Source organism: Gavialis gangeticus, unplaced genomic scaffold, assembly GCF_001723915.1.
Source record: "Gavialis gangeticus isolate Ggan-Ray unplaced genomic scaffold, GavGan_comp1, whole genome shotgun sequence".
In the NCBI taxonomy this organism is placed as follows: domain Eukaryota; kingdom Metazoa; phylum Chordata; order Crocodylia; family Gavialidae; genus Gavialis; species Gavialis gangeticus.
The window spans coordinates 55,346,747-55,367,754 of record NW_017729004.1 but is presented as its reverse complement, the minus strand read 5'-3'; the positions used below and the strand labels follow the sequence as shown (position 1 = coordinate 55,367,754).

The 21,008-nt window shown below is 43.4% G+C and overlaps 1 protein-coding gene and 1 long non-coding RNA gene across 2 annotated transcripts in view; one reads left to right on the top strand and one right to left on the bottom strand.

Moving 5' to 3' along the window:
• The window catches only part of CDK6 (cyclin dependent kinase 6), a 253,170-nt gene that overhangs the window by 108,830 nt on the left and 123,332 nt on the right, over positions 1-21,008 (top strand). Inside the window, exon 4 of the mRNA XM_019508425.1 lies at positions 3,551-3,718. Coding sequence (XP_019363970.1) covers positions 3,551-3,718 — 168 coding nt within the window. The remainder of the gene's footprint in view (positions 1-3,550; positions 3,719-21,008) is intronic.
• LOC109291409 lies at positions 8,602-20,101 on the bottom strand. The gene is made up of 3 exons (XR_002095837.1): positions 20,035-20,101; positions 14,767-14,772; positions 8,602-8,612 (listed from the first exon to the last, which is right to left on the bottom strand). It is a non-coding gene; the product is annotated as an uncharacterized LOC109291409 (long non-coding RNA).

The following is a 21,008-nucleotide window of genomic DNA, read 5'->3' as shown; positions in this document are numbered from 1 at the left end:
CTGGCATGTGGAGCTATGTCATCCAGACCATAGGGCTTCCGATGGGTCTGGAAATTTGGTGGAAGGGGAGCATTAATTGCTGTGACTCTGGAAGCTTTGGCAATTGAATGCTGGTACTGCACCCCCACCACCAAATTTATAGACCCATGGGAAGCCCCACATGTTCTGTGAACCAGATATGGCCCAGGGGCTGGAAGTTGAACACCACTAGACTAATGGGTCAGACAGACTTGGTCTGTTAGTCAATGCTAAATATGTCTTAATCCATAATGAAATTCATGTACTCTTGGTCTCTGCTAGATGAATAGATTGGAATATCACAGCAAATTTTTTACCTAATTTTGCTACTCTTACTCATATAACATAGCCTTACTGAATTAAGGCTTTGAAGTAAAGCTAAACGGGTAATACAGCAACATTTAACATATAGTGTCTGCAGGGGCAGGCAGTTATTTTGGGCAGAGGGCCGCTTACTGTGTCTTTTGCTTTTCATGTAGCAGTAACATGTAATTCCTTAGGATTTTTTTGGCATTAATTAACGTTGACTGTTTTTTTAAAAGTATTACCTTAGAAGTGCTCTAATTATTCTGTTTCAAATAAGTCTTGGAGAATATGAAGCCCCTTTAAAGTGTCTTTCCAAAATATTTGATAATCAGTATTTTAAATGAAAGCAGTTTTTTGTCTGAAGCTCCTGTGTTATCCTTTAAAACGTTTGGGGCCTAATCCTGCTGTTGCTGAAATCATTAGGATTTTTGCCATTGGCTTCAGTAAGAGGCAAAATCATCCCATTTGCCAAACTCCAGTCCTAATGACTCATTACATACCGCTTTCTAAAACTCATCTTCATTGTTTACACTTGTGGTCATCTCTCATGCAAACACTCCTAGAAGAAGCATTCAGCTCAAATATCCCAACACCTGCTGTCCAAAGTAGGAAGATTCCATTTCTGCAGTAGAAAAGAAATAAAGTAATCTCTGTAGGATGTAGGTTACAGGATTCCAGTACAGAGAATTCTCCAGGTAGAAACAGGAGAAGAATTGGTAGATTCATAAAGATTGTTATATTTTTGTATATTTTAGCATGTAAGCCACAAAATAGATAAGGAGGAAGAAAAAGAAAACGTGTCAAGATTCTGTGCATTAGCAGTGATTCTCAGGGTCTCTGCAAATGAGAAGGTCTCTCTATTCTATCCATCATCAGTGATAATGCCAACCATATCCGCTGGATTCAGAAACACATTCACTGGTGTGAAGAATTGATAGGCAGAGGGTGATATAAATTTAATAAATAAAATGATAGCATTAGAAATAAATAAAATCACATGCCCTAGATCAACAGGAATACGAGCCTAGCTTCACATCTCTACATACCAGCCAGGGATGGCAGAAAGTCTGGGCAAGCAGTGAATACCTGTACAGTGCTTCTGCAGGCATGCTTACTTTGGGAGGTGTCCTAGTCTGTGGTCATTTTCTTGAGGTCGCACAACTCTATACCACCCCTTACCATGGCAGAGTATAGCCCCTAGACCTTTAATATGTAAATTCTTTTCTCTTTAAGTGAATACTTTAATGACTTAGAAGCCATATCTTATGTTCTTTCTCTTTTGAATCATTCTAGTAATACAGATATACCTAGTTCAGTTGAGGGGAGAGGACCTCAACTAGAAAGCTAATTTAGTTGTTCATTTGCAATACAGCCTTGCTTAGGTGCAGTACAGAGGCTGCAAATTTAAGTAGCCTATATATAATGGAGAATTTTAGTCTTGTGATGATTGTAAATGACAGGTAATTTTTACTGGTCAGTATAGATGCACAGTAATCTGCATGCACTTGGACATCAGATTTAATACATTCAGATGCAAGGTCAGACCGTAGAATACACTTACAGGATGGGGGACTGTATTTTACAAGTCAGTTACTCTGAGAGGAACTTGTGGGTCCTGGAGAATAACTGATTGAATATGAGCTTCCTGTGCAACATTATGGGTAAGAGAATTAATGCAAATTTTGGATATTTAAGTAGTGAAAGATCAGGTGCGAGTAGAGAGTTGTATTACAGAATTTAGAATGAACATGACTATTGCTGGAATATCATGCTCAGTTCTCATTCCATACCTCAAAAAGATGGTAATAATTTAGAAAGGGTTCTGACAAGGGCTACAAAATTATTTGAAACTATCTGCCTAGATTAAAAAAGCATAATATTTATTTTAACAAAGAGAAAAATAATATTGTGACTTGATCACAGTATTGAAGTATCTTTGTGATGGAACATTTCTGATACTAGCAGATGCTTTAATCCAGCAAAGACTAGCTAGAATCTAGCAATGGCTGGATTCAGGCTAGAAATAAAGTGCCTATTTTAACATTGGAACCAGTTACTTAAGGTGTAAATTCACCATCGCTTCACAATGCGTAAAGTAAATGCATGTGATCCTTTGAAAACAGGAGGTTAAAGTGGAAATTAATATGCAACTTTAACACTAGCAACCACCACCACCACAACCTCTGTAATACATATTATTTTATGGTGATAGGAGTTCTCAGTCTGAAGTGACAAATGCTAGTATAACATGTATGTTTGCGGTGCAAGGGAGGAGGGGAAGGTACCTGGACTCGCTGTGGCATGGGGGAAGAGCAGGCCCAGATGCTGCCATGACGTGACAGCTAGCCTTGTCCCCCTTACTCCTGGGAGGTAGCGGCGATGGAGTAGACAGATCAGAGGATGAGGCCAGAAGTGCTGGCCTTCCCCCCACCCCCTGCTCCCTGGGTGCAGCGGTGGAACAGGGTGCTGGGTGGCAGTGCTCCATCTGTGCCCCTTCCCCCCGTCATTCATGGGGAAGGGAGGCAGATGGATGTGGGCCGGGCAGATGGGGGGGAAGCGGGCCTGGCCCCCAAACTGCGGTGGGGGGGTGCACCAGGCCCAACCTGACCTGGCCTCAAAACGGCAGCAGGCAGTGAGGGGCATGCCCGGCCCCAGAATGGCAACAGGGAGGGTGGAGGGGGCATGCCGGGCCTGGTCCAGCCCCAAAACGGCAGAGGGAGAAGGGCACCGGGCCCAGGCTGGCCCTGCAACAGCAGCAGGGAGGGTGAGGGGTAGCATGCCTGGCTCTGCAATGGCGGCAGGGAGGGTGGGGGGATGGGAGGCCAGAGGCAGGCCTTTGTCCCTACCCCCATCCCCATCATTCTTGACTGGCAATTGGCTAGTATATTTATGAAAACGATATCCCTCTTCAGTTAAGTGCTGAGTAGATTGAACTGAAGCTCAGAACAGCTGTCATGCCATCTTCTGACCTAGGCAATCTGCTCTTGAAGTTTGTTTTGCCACACAGCAGAATTTTGATCTATATATTTTTAAAAATATGTTGATCAGTGTTTATGATTTTGTTGATAAATAATTCAACTAAAAGCAAAAAATAAGCTTGATATGCATGCCTGTTCAAGCCATCTGGCTGTAGCAATATTCTGTCATAGCCTTTTGAGTCATGTGGAGGAAGTGATATTTGCTTGTTTGTCACCTTGTCTTGATAAGTGTGTATTGATCTATTTAGGATATGATGCTTCAGCTGTTACGAGGGCTGGATTTTCTGCATTCACACCGAGTGGTGCATCGTGATCTGAAACCACAAAACATCCTTGTAACCAGTAGTGGACAGATAAAATTAGCTGACTTTGGCCTTGCACGAATCTACAGTTTTCAGATGGCTCTTACATCTGTGGTAAGTTTCAGAATGATTTTATAATTTTATGTATAAAAATATAACTTCCATATTATTATTGGGATCCTGAGAGCTATAACTAGGCTTTTAAAACCCTCTCTGCATTTTAGATCACATATGTCTGTGAAAAAAAATAGTTTTCCAAGTTGGACTGTAGCTTCTGAACTTGTTATGGTTACATGAACTAGTTGCCTGAAAACAGGACAGTGAGCCAGAAGTTCCTGAGCTTTAATTTCAGTTGTGATACTTATTTCTTCTGTGTGCAGCTTGGGGCCAGCTCCTGAATCTCATTGGTAGTTTTGAAAATCCCACCGTTAAGCTCTACATTTTTCCATCTGTATAAATATGATACTTATTCTTATGCCTGTCAGTTAACTGATGGAAAATCAGATGGAAATGGCTGTACAGGGACATATGCTCACCATTTAAATCTGTAGACTGCCAAGCTTTGCTACTGTTTTTTAATTCTGTGTAGAATGCTTCCTAGATCAGGATTTAAAGACTTTGGAAGAATCTGTGCATTGATCTCAGTGGGAATCAGTGAAGCTGATAGTGAAGTCTGAGTTCTGCAGAAAGATGGGATAGTTTCTTCTTGAATTACAGTCACTTTTAATATACCCAGTGATTAATCAGAAACATGAATATCCCCACTATCAGTTTCCATTGGGCCATAAATGGAAACTCCACTAAACTGAAATAGTTAGGAGTTCTGAAGCTACTGCTATTTTTTTAAAATACTCCTATGTAAAAGAAGAAAAGAACTAATTAAAAAAAGGAAAATGTAATCCTAAGCAAGCCACCTTCTGTGATAAGAAATTCTGCAAGAGGACTAGAAACATGGAGTCAGAAAACCAAAGAGCAGAACTCACTAAGTAAAAATGGACTGAAACCTGTCTGCATTTAGCACATTGCCAGCACTGTTGGGTGAAAAAGAAAGAAAGAAAGAAAGAAGTGTCATAAAATATCTCAGTTCATCTAACCTAGGAAAATGAGTTGTTTCAAAACCTGTCAGCTAACTTGTTGTAACATGTCTTTAAGCACTGTGAAGCTCTTTTTGGCTGCATCTACACATGCAGTTAATGTGACATGATAAACTTCAGAGCAGTTTGCTCCAGAGTACACTGACCTGGGTGCAGCGTCTACACATGCATCCAGGGCAGCAGCACTTTGAGCTGGGGTGAAGCAGCCCTAAACTGGTGGTGGGCTCGGGGAGGTCAGCCCTAGGCTCTGGGTGGTGGTGTTGCACAGCAGAGGGGCTGGCTGGGGCACAAGAGTGCTCAAACTGTGGAGCTGTGTGACTGACACCCCTCCTGTCCCCGAGCTGCTGCCAGCCTGGGGATGCTCTGCCCCAGCTCAAAGTGCTGCTGTCCTGATCACCATCCACTTGTGTGTTGCAGCTCAGTAAATAACCCTGTTGTAAGATAACGCCATCCCTGACAGTACTATCTTATGGCAGAGTTAATTAATTTACTGTGCCCTGTTACTGGTGCATGCGTAGATGGTGCTGCTTTACTGTGGAGCTAGTCTACTCCACAATAATATGCATGTGTAGATGCACCCACCATATACAAAGGATCTGTCTAGATCAGTGGCTCTCAACCAGTTGCCATAAGATCCTTTTAAAGATGCTGTGGGGTGCCGCTTAATCTAAGCACTGTGATGTATGCAATCACGTACACATGATTCACAAGACAAACCCAGAGTTTTCAAATAGGTGTCCATAGTAGTTAAAATATTCTGACCTGTTGTGGGCTCTCTGAATTCTTTGCAAATGGAAGAATCACTCTATTGTTTTTTTTTTCCATAGTCAAAAATTGAGTGAAAGCTAAGAGCTGGCATTTTCTGAGGGGTGCCTGGAGTTTAATGAAGTGCCTTGCATCTAAAAGGGTTCAGAATTGCTGATCTGGATTAGATGCTCATCTTCCTCCCCCTGCATCCCCAAACTGTAGTGCTTTAGTTCTACCAGTATATTTACAATTAGTTAGTTGTAACTAACAGTATTGTTAGTATGGGTGCAATTGTACCAATTATTTAAAAGTGCTTATAATAGTACAGCTTAAGCTCAAGAGCAAAGAAGAGTAATTTATATCAACATACCATCTGTAGAGGAGGTACTGATATAATATTTTTAAATTACACTCATATTCAAAATAATAACCTTGATATATTGTTTAAGTATAAGGCAGGCTTAAGGAAAGAAGATTGAATTCACTAATGTAATTTGAAGCACTGGTTAGTACCTGGTATTTTAGTTTAGCAGCTTTGAAATAACCATGGCCAGTTATGTACTAAACTCAAGAGAACCCTACTCTACAACATCATTATGTAGTTTTAAACATTATGGTATTTGTCTACAATTATTAAGAGTATGTTATGTAATAATATATTTTAACTGACGCATTTTAAAAGGCACTCTTTTTCCTGGTATAGGCATTTCCTTTATCTTTGGGAGACCTACCCTGTCCCAGTGGAATATGTTCTAGATTACAGCCTCTTTTAAGTCTGTGGAAAACTTCTGTCAATTAGTATGTCAATTTATAAAATTTGGATTTAAGTCCTACATAAAAAAGTTATAGCACACACAGTCAGACAATAAAAGTACACTGTATGTGCTATCATTCTGATCAGGTGATATGAGAGCTCTGCATCATTTCCTTCAACAGAGGAGTTTGCAGTAAGATAAGCTACAAGAATCATCTTTTGTGGTATCAAATCATTCCCAAGATACATCCTCATTCTTTAGTCACAAAAGAACTCTTCAGATGGGACAGAAAGAGCTTGCCATGAAAGTAATCCAGTAAAAAGAACTGATCCAGCTCTAGTTCATTGGGTGCCGTAAATGGGTAACTTCAAAGCATTTTCTCTGTGATACCTAGTTACTTCCACAATGCTAAAGAATTCTTCTGGCAGGTCTGTCCTGTGGGCATATTGCTGTCATTTAAAGAAGAAACCTCTTGATACCTTCTCCAGCAAATGCATAAAAGGTTCAAGCTAATATGACACATGTTTAGGGGGAGAACATTAGTCCCAACTGCGGTCAAATTGAGAACTGATACAGGTCTGAAATAATAGCACTAGAAAGAACCAGTTTTTTATTGGACAGCAAAGAACAGAGCAGGCTTTCAGTTTCTTATAAAGTTAGATTGTCTTGCAAGTGTTGGTCTTGGCCCTTGGGAGAATTTTGAATAGACTTTGTGATAACAGTTGTGGCAAGAGAATGCAGGGAGAAGGTTTGATGTGCCTATGTAAGTTTAGAGTTAAAAAGAGAAGTCAATGAGCTGTTATGTTTGCCTGTGGTTCAGCAAAATGGACACTGAATCCCAGCAGAAGCAAAACTTGATCTGTGCAGACAGGCATGTGGCTACGCGCATTCACAAATGAAAAATGTTGGGCTATATTCTCTAAAAGGGGGAGGGGGGTAGTTATTAATGAGCCATTCTTTGTTAATATCAGAATACCTTGAAAAAGGATGTATATGAAATGTGCATCTGAAAACCAAATGAGATGAGCGTCTGCCATTCTGATTACAGATACTAGACTGTGCTTCTGATGTCAAAGTTTTAAATCATGACTTAACTCCAAAAAATCAAGACAACTGGCAACATTCTAGTGTTTGTAATGAACTCATGGTAGCTGCTTTAAAAACATGTGGTTTAATTACATGACAGTCCTGCTGAGTGTTTTTCCCTATGAAATGCAAACACATTTATTTAATTTTGCTTTATTTCCTGAAAAACAAATCTTGATTTTAGAACTGCTGCAAGTTAGAAGTAAAAAAATGTCAATTTCTGTTCTAACAGACTAAATCATTTTAATAAGCATCAGCTAAAGAGATTGAGAATTTTAAAAAATCCAGTTCTTATTTCAGTGAATATTTTTAGATTATGCTAGCATTCTGCTCAGAATAAGGACTTTCTGGGCAGTCACTTCAGCATACACGTTTTATATGTCACATCATGCAGGAACTTGGATTTATTTTTTTGGTATAGTAGCAAGGGAGCATAAAGCTGGGCTTACTTTGTAAAAATAAATATATAAATTAGTTACAGCAACAAAAACAAGAATTCTGTTTCAAGGAGGAATGAGTACTTTCCTGTTTTCTACCCCATGTTGCACTGTAAAATGTTAAAAAAAAAAAAAGAGAGAAAACACCTGTTAGTAAATAATCAGAAAATTGTAGAAAATACGGAAGGTTTTGACCTTGAGAGGTCATCCAGTCCCTACTCCTGTCCCAAGGTAGGATGAGCTCCATCTATCCCATAACTGACATATGTCTGTCTAATTCAGCTGTGCCCAACCTTTTCTTCCCTCAGGCTGGAAGTACAATACCAGGTTGGTCAGTGGACTAGATTGGTCTGTGGGTCTAATCCATCATGTGGGCTAGCCCACACTGGAGCAGATCCCACCACGCAACAAGTCTGCCTGAGGCCTGACGTAGTCATGTGGGGCTGAGACCTAATCCCTCTGTGTGGGGCCGGGCTGGCTGGAGCCGATCCAGCCACAGGGGACCCCGCAGAGCCAGGTGGAGCAGCCACGGTGACTGCACCACCGCTGCTTGCTTCAAGTCCAGCTGCTCACTAACCCCTCCCCGCTGATGCTGCCGATGGTTGCGGCAGGTTCTCCAGATCCAGGGCGGGTGGGATTGGAGTGGGGGTGGGGCCCCACATGGGCTGATTTGCCCTGGGCCCCGCACCCATTTAAATCCATTATTTTTTGCTTTATTCCTAGTGGATGTGGAGAACAATTTATTGATTTTCACAGCACCAATATTTTATAGATTTCAGGACTGTGATTGTGTCCCCCTTCTGCCTTCTCTAAATTAAACAAACCCTATTATTCTATCCATTTTTCATAGGTCATGTTTTCTCACCCTCTGATCATTTTAGTTGCTCTCCTCTGGATTGTCTTCAGTTGTTGCCCACGTCTTTCCTGAAGTACCTTGCCCCAAACTGGACACAGTGTGGATATAACTTAATGTGTGTAAATGCTCATCTAGGCTTGATACATGGATTTGGAGACTAGGCATAATGTGCACCTATACATGTGTTGGGCGTTTGCTCTGACCTGTGCTAAACACCACACGTCGGAGCAGACTCGATTAATTGAGCCTGCTGGAGCGTGATAATTAGCATGCTCCAGCAGCCTCTGCATGACATGTATTCAACATCCCTGCACTTCAGTGGGGGCAGTTAGAGCGCCCCCACCTCCATTTTGAAGCACAGGACACTGAGTACACGTGACACTGTGGGCAAGTTAATTAGATCAGCTCTTAGATCACATGTGAAGGTGCCCAATTAGGACAAAGGAGAGTTTCATTTGCTTGTGGTTCGTCTTTTGGAACTTCCTCTTGGTACTCTGCCTCTGACATCTACATATATGTACCTTTGTGTACCAACCCTGTGGAATCATCTCACAAGCTGGAGTCTTTCCAGAGAACTAGGAGCCTGATGTAACTGCTATAGAAATTGAAGGGTATCTTTCCATTTACTTTAAAGGGAATTGGATTGTGTCCTATTAAAAACTATAAATGATTGGGTTCTAATCTGGCAAATTATTTGAAGCTTGTGTTTAGCTTTAAATACATTAGTAGTCCTATTCAACTCAATAGCATTACCCTTATGCTTAATTTAGGCATACACATAAGTATGTTGGTGAATAATGTCTCAAATCTGGATTGTGGAATTTAAGATTTCCTCAGTGAATCAGTGTGTTTATAACGGATTAATTTTTCTGTCCTGTATCTCAGGCAGGCAAACATACTTGTTATTCTTAGTCAGTTGCCCACCTAACAGCATTTTGTTGAACAAGGTAACGCTTCCTACTTCTGACTAATGAAAGCATCACTGCCTTGATTGTTGCTCTCAGCCGTACTAGTTTTCAGAGGGATATTGCCTATGATAGAAACCCAGATCTCAGGGTTTTTAGTTATAACATTTTCTCTATTCCACCCAGCTGACCTTCCAAAGGAAAGTAAGTCAGAGATGAATATCCACAGAATCAAAATATGTGCTATTGAATGCAAGAATTTTGCTGGAAGGCTGAGGTTATCTAAGAATGCAGTATGATTAAACTGGTTGGCTTATTTTAAGGAAACTCTCTATCTCTCTCTCTTTCTCTCTCCCTCTCCTCCTTCCCTCTTTTTGTTTTGGTCCAAGGTTTTCTGGGATTGAAAGTGGGATCAAATTATAAATGACAGTCCTGACTTAGTTTTACTCAGAACAGATCTTTGAATTGTATCATATATAGTAATTACCTTGTATTTCCCAGAATTAAATGACAGAAATCTTAGTACCAAATGGGAAGATAATCTAATGTCTATTGGAGATATATCTGTTAGTTTCCTTCTTTAAGAAGTTTTCTTCACCTTCAGCATTAAGACAGTTCCCCAGTGAATCTTAACAGCCCAAAGCAACAGATTACTTTTCTGATTTTCTTTCTTAACTTTGAAAGGTAATTTTACTTATTGCTTTCAGATATGATAGACTGATGTGGCTGTGATGGCCAGGAATTATGCGAGGGAAGGATGTTTTTGAGTGATATCTTTTTTATTGGGCCAACTTGCACAGTTGGGATAAAGTTAGAGAAGCTTTTGTTTCCAAGACATTCTTCAGCTGGTCTGAGGTGGGAAGTAAGCACAATGATTGTTAAGAACAGTGGGTAGAGCTGTGAAATTGGAGGGGGGATAAATTCCCAGGGGTAGTAGTGTTGTAACATACTACAATACTAAAAGAAACCCCTCTGTGACCACACACCCCTAGTGGTCACCTGCCACCCCACACTGGAACTGATTAAAAGAGTCATCAAACAACTGCAGCCTATACTTGACAAAGATCAAACCTTGAGAGAAATAATCCCAGCCCCTCCACTTGTGGCTTTCAAACAACCCCTAACCTTGCCCAATTCATCATCAGAAGCAAACTGCCCACTGCTCAGCAGACATCAAATGGGACACAGCTTTGCCTTGACAATAGATGCTTAACCTGTCAACACATTTTCATTGCTGCAACCATCAGTACCCCCTACAATGAACCCATCAGAACCCCTGGATCCTATACATACATTTACCAAAATGTGATACATCTGTGCCAGTAGGACACCAAATGGCCTCATGGTAATTATTAGGGGTGTGCAAAATGGGCTGTATTCAATTAGGGTTTGTATTTGGCCTGAATTGGGGACACTGATTCAAATCGTTGATTTGGATCTCTGTCCTGATTCAATTCAGCCTAATCTGAATCTGAAGATTTGGTGCTGATTCAGAGAATGAGCAATTTGGCTATAGACACAGCTTTAAACGTTTTTTCTACATACCTCGAGGTACCGGGCATGGCTTGTGAATGCTGCAATGGTGGGGTGGGTGGAGCATCCCACAGGAGTGTGGCGGAGGGCCCTGTGTGCTCGGCAGCGGACACCCCCCCACGCCCCGCCGGCTCGGTGATCAGCCGCGGGGGGACCCTGGGTGCCCCCCCAGACCCAGGAGGCACTAGTCATCAAGTTGGGGGGGCGAAGAGCGGGGTGTCCCCCGCATGCTCCACAGTGGATCCAGAAGTGGATCAGAAGTGCTTCTGGTCCACTTCCGGGTCCACCGCTGAGCGTGTTGAGGACCCTCCCGCGCTTCCATGGGATGCTCCATCTGCCCTTCCAACTCAGTGTTCACGAGCTGCCTGGTACCTTTAGGTATGTAGAAAAAGCATTTAAAGCTGTGTCTATGTCTGAATCATCAAATCTCTCTGAATTGATTCGGAGGGTTCTGATTTGATTCAGAAAGGTTAAAGGATCTCCTGATTTGATTCGGCGATTTGGCCGTCAAATTGGGCTGAATCTCCACCGAATTGAATCAGCGCCGGAAGCTTTGCATAGCCCTAACTATGTGGGTAAAAGGAAATGGAAACTATATACCAGAATGAGCTCTTACAGAAAAAACGTGAAGGACAGAGACAAGCAGTAAGACCCTTTCTGAGCTCACAAGTCTCATACTCATTGGAAATCTATCAAACACCTTTAAAGATGAGCTTGGGAACAAAAAAAAAAAATCATAAGCTGGCTGGACACTAAGAATCAAGGCCTAAACACTTATGTTGAATTTATGGCACACTATAATCTAACTGATTCCTGAAATTCTTCCTATATACTACAGGTGATAATGACCCTCCCTTCTTTTGATACGTCTTTATCTCCCAGTAATCAGTCTTTTCTTCTGCTAATTGTTTGTCTGCTACCCCGGTAATTGCTCCTCCATCCAATTTCACAGCTTTACTCACTGTTCCTAACAATTGCTGTGCTTGCTTGGTTCCTCAGATCTGATGAAGAATGTGTTGCTTTTTTCAAATGCTTTTGAATGCATTTGAAAGCTCTCAAATGCAGGTGGTCCAATAAAAGATATCACCCTGCAAAAAATCCTTGCCTTATTGCTTTCAGACATTCAAAAAAATCCCAACTCTGGGAGGCCTACTTCGAAACTGCATTACAGAAGCCTGCTATACATATGCTTTCAGGTCAGGACTCCCTGTATTCCCTTTTTGTCCCGGCAAAGATGTTGAATTTGCTTTGACTTGGCTAGTAAGGAAGGAAACAGTATGGACTGACCAAAAGAAGAGCTACTAGCACCATAATTCAGTGTGTTAAATCCTGCAGAGGTTCAGCATCCATTATGCTAGCATAGTTGCAGTGAATTGAATATATCTGGGTCCAACTCCATCCTTCCTACTGCTGTAAAGTGTATTACTTTACCTGACTTTTAGGAAGCTTTTTAATTTGCATCTACCCAAGCACATTTTCAGGCAAAATATTTTAAATATTTCTCATTCTTTTCCTGCTAAGACCTAAGTTCAGGGTTCTGTGCTATTCCATACCAGCTGGTAGACCACTAACCCTAAAGCAGTCTAATGAATGCAGAGGACAGCTCTCTGCTCTGATTCAGTCCCAGGTTTATCATGAAATGTAAAAGCCTTTCATTTATTTTTTTTCCAAGAAAGTGAATTACTTCACAGTAAACAAGCAAACTGGCTCTGCAGAGGATATGTGCTATGTCAATAAAGTTAAGGTAAGGAAGTTGGGGATGTTTGAAGATGTGAGCTCTAGCTGCAGGGTTTGTCTTTGCCTACTGGGAATTGAGGTATTCTCTAAGCAGCAGAGCTGCACCAGTGCAAAGCTCTGGTGTAGATAAACTGCACTGGTGTTAAAAAATACTTTTCTCAGGGCCACTCACCTCTGGAGGAAATCACACTTGTAACCGTGCAGCTACATCGCTGCAAAAAAATATTCATGTTGTAGGAAAGTCCTCAGAAATTGTTCTGAAAGTAAATTTGTAATTAATAGTCTTTTCTTTCCTTTTTTCCACCTACCTCTTTATTTTCTGTCTTACACTGTTAAGAATATAAATTGAGAGATTATTTTAATTGTTACTAATTGTACCAATGCTGACTTAGAATTTTTCACACTGTTGTTCTAAGATATGGAGAATTCCCTATCAAAAAAAGGAGGATGAACTCCATTTGGAAAGAATAGGCTCTTCAGAGGTATTTACTACCAGAAAAAGTTGCGGGGAAATGAGGGGTGAGAGACAGAGAAATTAATGCATTTTTTTCCTTTACTCTATTGCATAGGATCATAGGAAAGTAGGGTTGGAAAGGGTCTCATGAAGTCATCTAGTCTAGCCCCTTGCTCAGGGCAGGATCATCCCTTATTAAAACATCCCAAAGTGTCTGTCCAATCTGCTTTTGAAAATTTCCAGTGGCGAAGGTTGGATGGTTGGATTAAAAAGACAATTTAATTGTTGGGCAAGGTCTCAAGCTATGTAATTACTGTATATACTCAAATTCAATAAAATGATTTTTTCCCCAGTCAGCATAGAGGGGTGGGGGGAGGCTTCATCGTAGATTTGAATACTGGCCCAGGGCAGGTGGTGGCTCAGCTCCAGCTTTGGCCCTGGGCCTGAGGCCTTGGGCAACAGAGGAAGGGCCACACGTTGGGTGTAGTTCAGGGGAGACAGTACATTGTGGGTGGGTGCAAGGGGGAGACTTGCATGTACATCTTGGGGACACTCAGGGAGACTGTGCAGCCTACCCCCTCCACTCAGCTGCTTACCGTCAGCTCTGGCTCTGTCTTTAGTCCTTCTGCCCTGATCCAGCCAGGCTTGGAGCTACCACAGCTGCCAAAGCTACCCAGAAGTTAAGTGCAGGGGGAAAGAAGTAGGTGAGGAGACATGCAGCAGTGGGGCAGGTAGTGCAGGCAGCATGGGGGGACACATGGTAGGGTGGCAGGAGCAAATGGCAGGGTGGGCAAGCAGCAGGGGGGGCGGGTAGCAGGGGAGCGGGCACAGGGAAGGGGGGGAAAGGGACAGAGACCTAGGAGGCAGGTGGCAGGGAAGACAGGCACAGAGTCGGGAGGCACGTAGTGAGGGTGTGGCTTATTGCAGCTTGCCACTGCTTTGGGAGTGACACATTTAAGATGGCCCTCCACTAATTAGATTCTTTACATGGAAAATTTTAACAAATTTGTAAGTTTCCATACATAGAATCTAATTACTAGGGGGTCATCTTAAATTCAGAGTTCATAGATTCATAGATGTAGGGTCGGAAAGGACCCAAGTAGATCTTCAAGTCTGACCCCCTGCCCTGAGCAGGAGAGAATACTGGACTCATATGACCCCAGCTAGGTAACTATCCAGCCTCCTCTTAAAGACCCCCAAGGTAGAAGCCAGCACCACTTCCCTTGGAAGTTGCTTCCAGATCCTAGCTGCCCTGACTGTGAAGTAGTGCCTGAACCTACTCTCAAACAGTTTATGGCTGTTATTCCTTGTTACTCCAGGAGGTGCTCAGAGGAACAGGGTCGCTCCCATTCCCCTCTGGTCCCCCCTGGTAAGTTTATAGATGGCCACCAGGTCCCCTCTCTTGTGAAGGCTGAACAGGTTCAGGTCCCGTAGCCTCTACTTGTAGGGTCTGCCCTACTGTCCCTGGATCATGTGAGTGACCCTCCTCTGGACCCTCTTAATGCTGGCCACATCCCTCCTAAAGTGCGGCGCCCAGAACTGGTCGCAGTACTCCAACTGTGGCCTGACCAGTGTCGCACGAGGGGGAGGATCACCTCCTTGGCCCTGCTTGTGATGCATCTGTGGATGTATGACAAGATGTGGTTGGCCTTACTGACTGCATCCTCATGTTGGTAACCCATGTTCATTTTGGAACTGATAATGACTCCAAGACCCTTTTCTGCCTTTGTGCTGACGAGAAGGGAGTTCCCCAGCCTATAGGTATACTGCTGGTTCTTACTGCCCAAGTGCAGTACCCAGTATTGAATCCCATCAAAGTCTCATTCGCCCACCCCTGTAAACTGCCCAGGTCCAGCTGTATCCTGTCCCTCCCTTCTAGCATGTCCACCTCACCCCAAATCTTGGTGTCATCAGCAGATTTGAACAGAGTGCTTTTCACCCCCTCATCCAAATCGCTAATAAAGAAATTGAACAGTGCGGGCCCAAGGACTGAGCCCTGGGGGACTCCACTGCCCACATCCCTCCAGGTCGAACATGACCCGTCCGCAACCACTCTCTGGGTGTGGCCCTCTAGCCAATTTGTAACCCATCTGACTGTGTAGCCATCAATGCCACAGTTGCCTAGCTTTTTAATGAGAATGGGATGGGAGACAGTGTCAGAGGCCTTCCTGAAGTCCAGAAAGACTACATCCACCGCGACACCTGCATCCAATGATTTTGTGACCTGATCACAGAAGGCAGTCAGGTTGGTTTGACAGGACCTGCCCCTAATGAACCCATGCTGGTTGCCCCTGAGCATCATCCCCCCTGCTGGTCCTTCCCAGATGTGCCCCAGGATAATCTTCTCAAAGAGTTCCCCAGGATTGAAGTAAGACTAACGGGCCTATAGTTACCTGGGTCCTCCTCCCTTTTTTGAAAATGGGGACCACATTGGCCTTCCAGTCATCTGGCACCTGGCCAGAGCACCACGCGTGCTTGTAAAGCTGTGCCAGGGGCCCCTCGATAACCCGGGGGTGGAGAGCATCTGGACCTGCTGACTTGAACACGTCCAGCCGCTCCAGAAGTTCCCTAACATGGTCCTCCCTGACCCTAGGCCTGGCAGAGTCTCTCCTGAGTCCGTCCTGAATCTTGGTGGGGGAGTCCTGGTCCCTGCGCAAAAAAATGGAGGCAAAGAAGTTGTTAAAAAGGTTTGCCTTTTCCTCTGGTTCAACCACCAGATTGCTAAGCGTATCTTGCAGGGGCCCCACGTTACCCAGTGCCTTCTTCATACTCCCTATGTATTTAAAAAAGGACTTTTTGTTGTCCTCGATCCTTGATGCAAGCCCTGGTTCCGTATCTGCCTTAGTTTTCCTAACAGCCCCCCTACAGACCCGAGCGATGGAGGTATACTCCTCTTTGGTGATAGCCCTCCCTTCCACTGGGTGTACTCCTTCTTTTTGGCTTTCGGGCATTTCTGAATGCCTTTGGTGAGCCAGGGGGGCTTTTGAGCACTCTTCCCCCCTTGATTCTCGTTGGGACTGTCACTCCTTGGGCTCAGAGTATCGTCTTCTTAAGGGACAACCACTCATCTTGGACACCCCATTCCCCTACCCTCCAGGACCCCAGTGCCTCTCCTGCCAGTCTCCACAACTCATTGAAGTTGGCCCTCTTGAAGTCAAGGGCTACTGCCTTGCTGCAGGCCCTTGACACCCTGCGATGGATGGTGAATTCCAGTAGGTGACGATCTCTGTTGCTCAGGTGGTCAAGAACCTGGACTCCCCTCACCAGGCCATCACTTGTGACCAGGATCAGGTCCAGCAGGGAAGTCCTTCTGGTGGGACTGTGCACCTCCTGGGTTAAGTGGAGGTCCTGTATCTCAGCAAGGAACCTTCATGAGCAGTCAGACCTGGCTGACTGCTCCTCCCAGCAGATGTCTGGGTAATTTAGATCACCCATGATGACTACATCCCTTCCCTTAAGTGCCTCCACAAGCTGACCTGATGATTTGGAGTCCAGCTCTTCCCCTTGGTTGGGTGGTCTGTATTAGACCCCCAGTGTTAAGTCCTTTTCCCCACGACCCCCCTGTATTCTGACCCAGAGCACTTCAGCCTGCCCCTCTTCTGACCTTATCCTGTTAGTTGAGGATGTGTATTGCTCTTTAACGTAGAGCGCCATACCCCCACCTTTCCTCCCCGTTCTATCCTGCCTGTATAGTCTGTATCCCCTAATGTTTACCCCCCAGTCATGGGATAAATCCCACCAGGTTTCTTTGAGCCCTACTATGTCCGGGTTTGTACTAGCTATCCGGAGGGAGAGTTCCTCCTGCTTATTCCCCATGCTATGAGCATTAGTGTAGAGGCATTTAAAGCCTTGTATTGGTGCATGCACCACCCCCTGATGCTTAGGACTGTCTGGACCCCTGTCACTTACCTGGGTACTCCTTGTGCATGTCACCTGTCTTGGCTGGGAGGTGTCCTCATGTCCTCCTGTGGCCCCATCCCCTGGCAAAGCTAGTTTAAAGCCCGCTGTAGGAGATTAGCCAACCTGGAAGAAAAGACACGCTTGCCTTTTGGGGAAGAGATGTAGCCCATCCCTCCCAAGCATGCCCCGTGCGTGAAAGTGGGGGGTGTTGTCCAGGAACCCGAGGCCTGCCTGGCAGCACCAGCTCCGTAGCTGCCAGTTAACCTCACCAATGCAGGCCTCCTGTTGCCGTCCATGTCTGCTTATTGGGAGAATAGAGGAGAATGCCACCCATGCCCCTATCTCCTTGAGCTTGGCTTTCAGGCCTCAAAGTCCTTCATGATGCGGTCTGGGTTGCCTCTGGCCGCCTCATTTGTTCCCACATGGATAAGGACCATTGGGTACTGGTCCGAGGGTCAAATGTAAGCCAGGATCCTCTCTGTGATATCCTGAATCTGAGCCTCAGGCCTGTAGCAGACCTCGCGTGCCATGGGGTCAGGTCGATTGATGGGACCCTCTGTTCCCCTTAGGATGGAATCCACAATGACGAGGACCTGGCATTTCTTCCCCCTGGTGCTCCTTCTTGGATCTGGGTAAATTGTTCCCACATAATTTTTAACCCAATTCTAAAATACTGCCTGAGCTAGTGTTCTTAACAAAGGTCATAAGATAAATAGGATTGGACTTGTTTGTTAGTTGGATGTGAGACAGCCAGAAAGTTACTTTGTTGGCTGTTGGTTATTAATTAAACAGCATTCTCCTCTCTGAAGCTAGTGACAAATGAACAACTTACAAGTTAAATGGAGGTTAGTTGCCCTATGTCTGACAACAACCCGTATACCCACTCTTGCCCTGAAGAAAGCAAAAGCTAAACTTGGGCAGTTTAGCTGCCAGTAAACTAAGTAAGAGCATGTACACAAACAGTTGGTAGAGAGGAGGTGATGTACAGCAAGTCCCTGCCCACTTTTAACCTGTTGTAATTTGTTGGTTTTGCTCATGATTGTTTCCTATTGTAATTGCTCGTGTAGCTTCAGTTAGAGAAATTATTCTTAGCCTTCTAAAACCTGTAAGTTGTAGTGTTGATGTTGCTGAATTCTAGAGCCTAGATACCATAAAGGATCCATTAGATCATCCAGTGTGTTTCTGTATTGGGTTTGAGTGTTCTCCGTATATTTTTCTGGAATTTTATCCATTCTAATTTTAAATGTGCCAAGCTCTGTGGTTTCTGTCACTTCCCTGAAGCAACTATTCTAAAACTTAGTAAATTTGCAGAAGGTTTTCATGCTGTCCAAACTAGAAATTCCCATTCATAATTTCATCCTATTATATATATATATATATATATATATATACACACACACACACACACACACACACATATATATATATATAAGGGTAAGGGTGCCTCACAGTTTTTGTGGCACCCTTCAAAGGATATTGCACCTGGGGTACCCTGGCATCCTGGTTGCGAATCATTTCTGCAACATATGTAATTGCTCCATATCTGTGCTTGAAATTAATCAGGCTACTGGCTTCCATGTTAAATATAGCTGTCATTCATTTGTCTCAGTTAGATCTAACTCTTTCATAGCATTGCAAATAAGTCTTTGGACAAAAACAATTTCACAATAATACTTTTATGCTGTGGGATGGATAAACTTCATTGAAGGTGGTGAACATAACAGCCACCCTTCATTCAGAATAAATATAAAAAGTAATTGCCCTGCTTTATGAACTAAACAGCTGGAACAATTAGTACTACCATCTAAAGAACAGGAGATGTGCAGGGCTGTTTCAGAATCTCAATTTCATGAGGAGAAAGGCCTGATTGGGATGTAAATAAAAATCTAGGAGACTGTAAATGAGGAAGCTGCATGTAAGAGTGAAGCTGGAAAACACTGCTGAAGTACACAGAGAAGGCAACAAAGAAGCCTGACAGACATCCAGAGAAACATTTGTAGGGAATCCCTGTTAAAAAAAAATGTGGACTGTGAGCTTTATTGGAATCAAATTTAAAACTGTGAATCAAGACATTGTCTCCTGCTGTTACCATGTTTATAATCTGCATAGCCTGGCTGTCGACAGCCATGACATGTAGTTTCTTTAACACAACCAAAGCTGTCTATGGGGTAAGCACACAAGAGTCCTCCCTCTGAGGTCCAAGGATGGAAAAAACACTCTTTAAAGACAGCTCTGCTGTCCATATACAGTGGAAGGAAAACTTTCAGTAGTTCCTATACTGAGATTCTTGTGTTGCAGACAATACCACTGAAGCCATTCCATGACACCCCGTGAAGATCCAACAACAGGCCTTGCAGATCCACCAATTTATCAAGGGGCCTTGAAAACCATTAAGCAGATGAAGAACAGCAAAGCACATGGTCTTGATGGATATCAGCTGAAATTTATAAGCAAGATGTAAAAAAAAACTCTCATCAACTACACATAGTTATTATGAAAATAGGGAAACATGAACAGATTCCCAGTGACCTGAGAGATGACAAAAATTTTACCATAATAAAGATAGGAAGCAAATCACATTACAGCAGTTATTGGGGTATTGCACTTCTGTCGGTGGCTAGGAAGATCCTCACCTGCATTTTCCTCAGTAGACTCATTTTCATTGTTGAGGAGATTCTACCTCTTTCCCAGTATGGTTTCAGACCACTCAGAGATACAATAGATATGATTTTTGTTGCTGGCAGCTTCCAGAGAAGTGCTATGAGCAACACTGAGGTCTTTACCAAGTTCTTTACCAAGATCTTTGGCCAACTGGTTATGTTCCAAATCCAAGGTAACCAACACTTACATTACTGAACTTCAGTACACTGATTATTGCGTCATGTGTGCTCACTCAGTTGAAGGTCTCCAGATCACTCTGGATCACTTCTGTGAAGCTTATTAAATGCTTGGACTCACTGTCAATTTCACAAAAACCAAGATCCCTTACCAACCCTGTGTTGTGGATAATGCTTTTGGGGATAATACACTGGAGTGTACTAGGGATATTTTTTTTATTCAGATGGTAGATACGCCAATAAAGCAGGAAGCTCTTCTCAACGTACTGTGAACAAATAATGAGGAATTATTTGAGAATGAGAAGGTGGAAGGTAACTTGGGTGATTGACCACAAAATGATAAGAGTTCGAAGTCCTAAGGGGAGGAAGTCAAGAGATCACTAGAATAAGGATACTGGACTTCAAAATGCAATCTTTAATAAATTCAGGGACCTGGTGGGTAGGATCCCTTGGGAAGCAAGTCTGAGGGGAAAAAGAGTCCAGGAGAGTACTTTTAAGGAGGCCATATTAAGGCCAGTGTGACAGAAGATTGGAAAGTGCAGTAGAAAACCAGCCTGGCTAGACAGCAGTCCCTTCAAGGAATTGAAGTTCAAAAAGCAATCCTATAAAAAATGGAAACTTAGTCATAGTATTAGAGAAAAGTATAACAGTATCACACAGGCATTCAGGGAAAAAAATAGGAAGGCCAGGATGCAGTTTGAGATGCAGCTGGCATATGGACATAAAAGGCAATAAATGGGATTCAGTATGTCGAAAGTAGGGAAAAACCAGAGATTCCATATGTCCTTTACAGAATGTGGAAGGCAGTCTAGTCACAGCCAGTGCAGAGAAGGCTGAACTACTTAATGCCTTTTTTACTTTAGGTTTCACAAATAGGGCTAGCTACTAGCTGATGAGTGCAGCTGGCAGCAGAGGGGACAAACAGCCTAGAGTAATGCCAAACCAGGTTACAGTTCATAGTTTCATAGATTTAGGGTCGGAAGGGACCTAGTAGATCTTCTAGCCCGACCCCCCGCCAGGGCGGGAGAACAACAAAACCCCAAAACAAAAACGGGACTCAAAT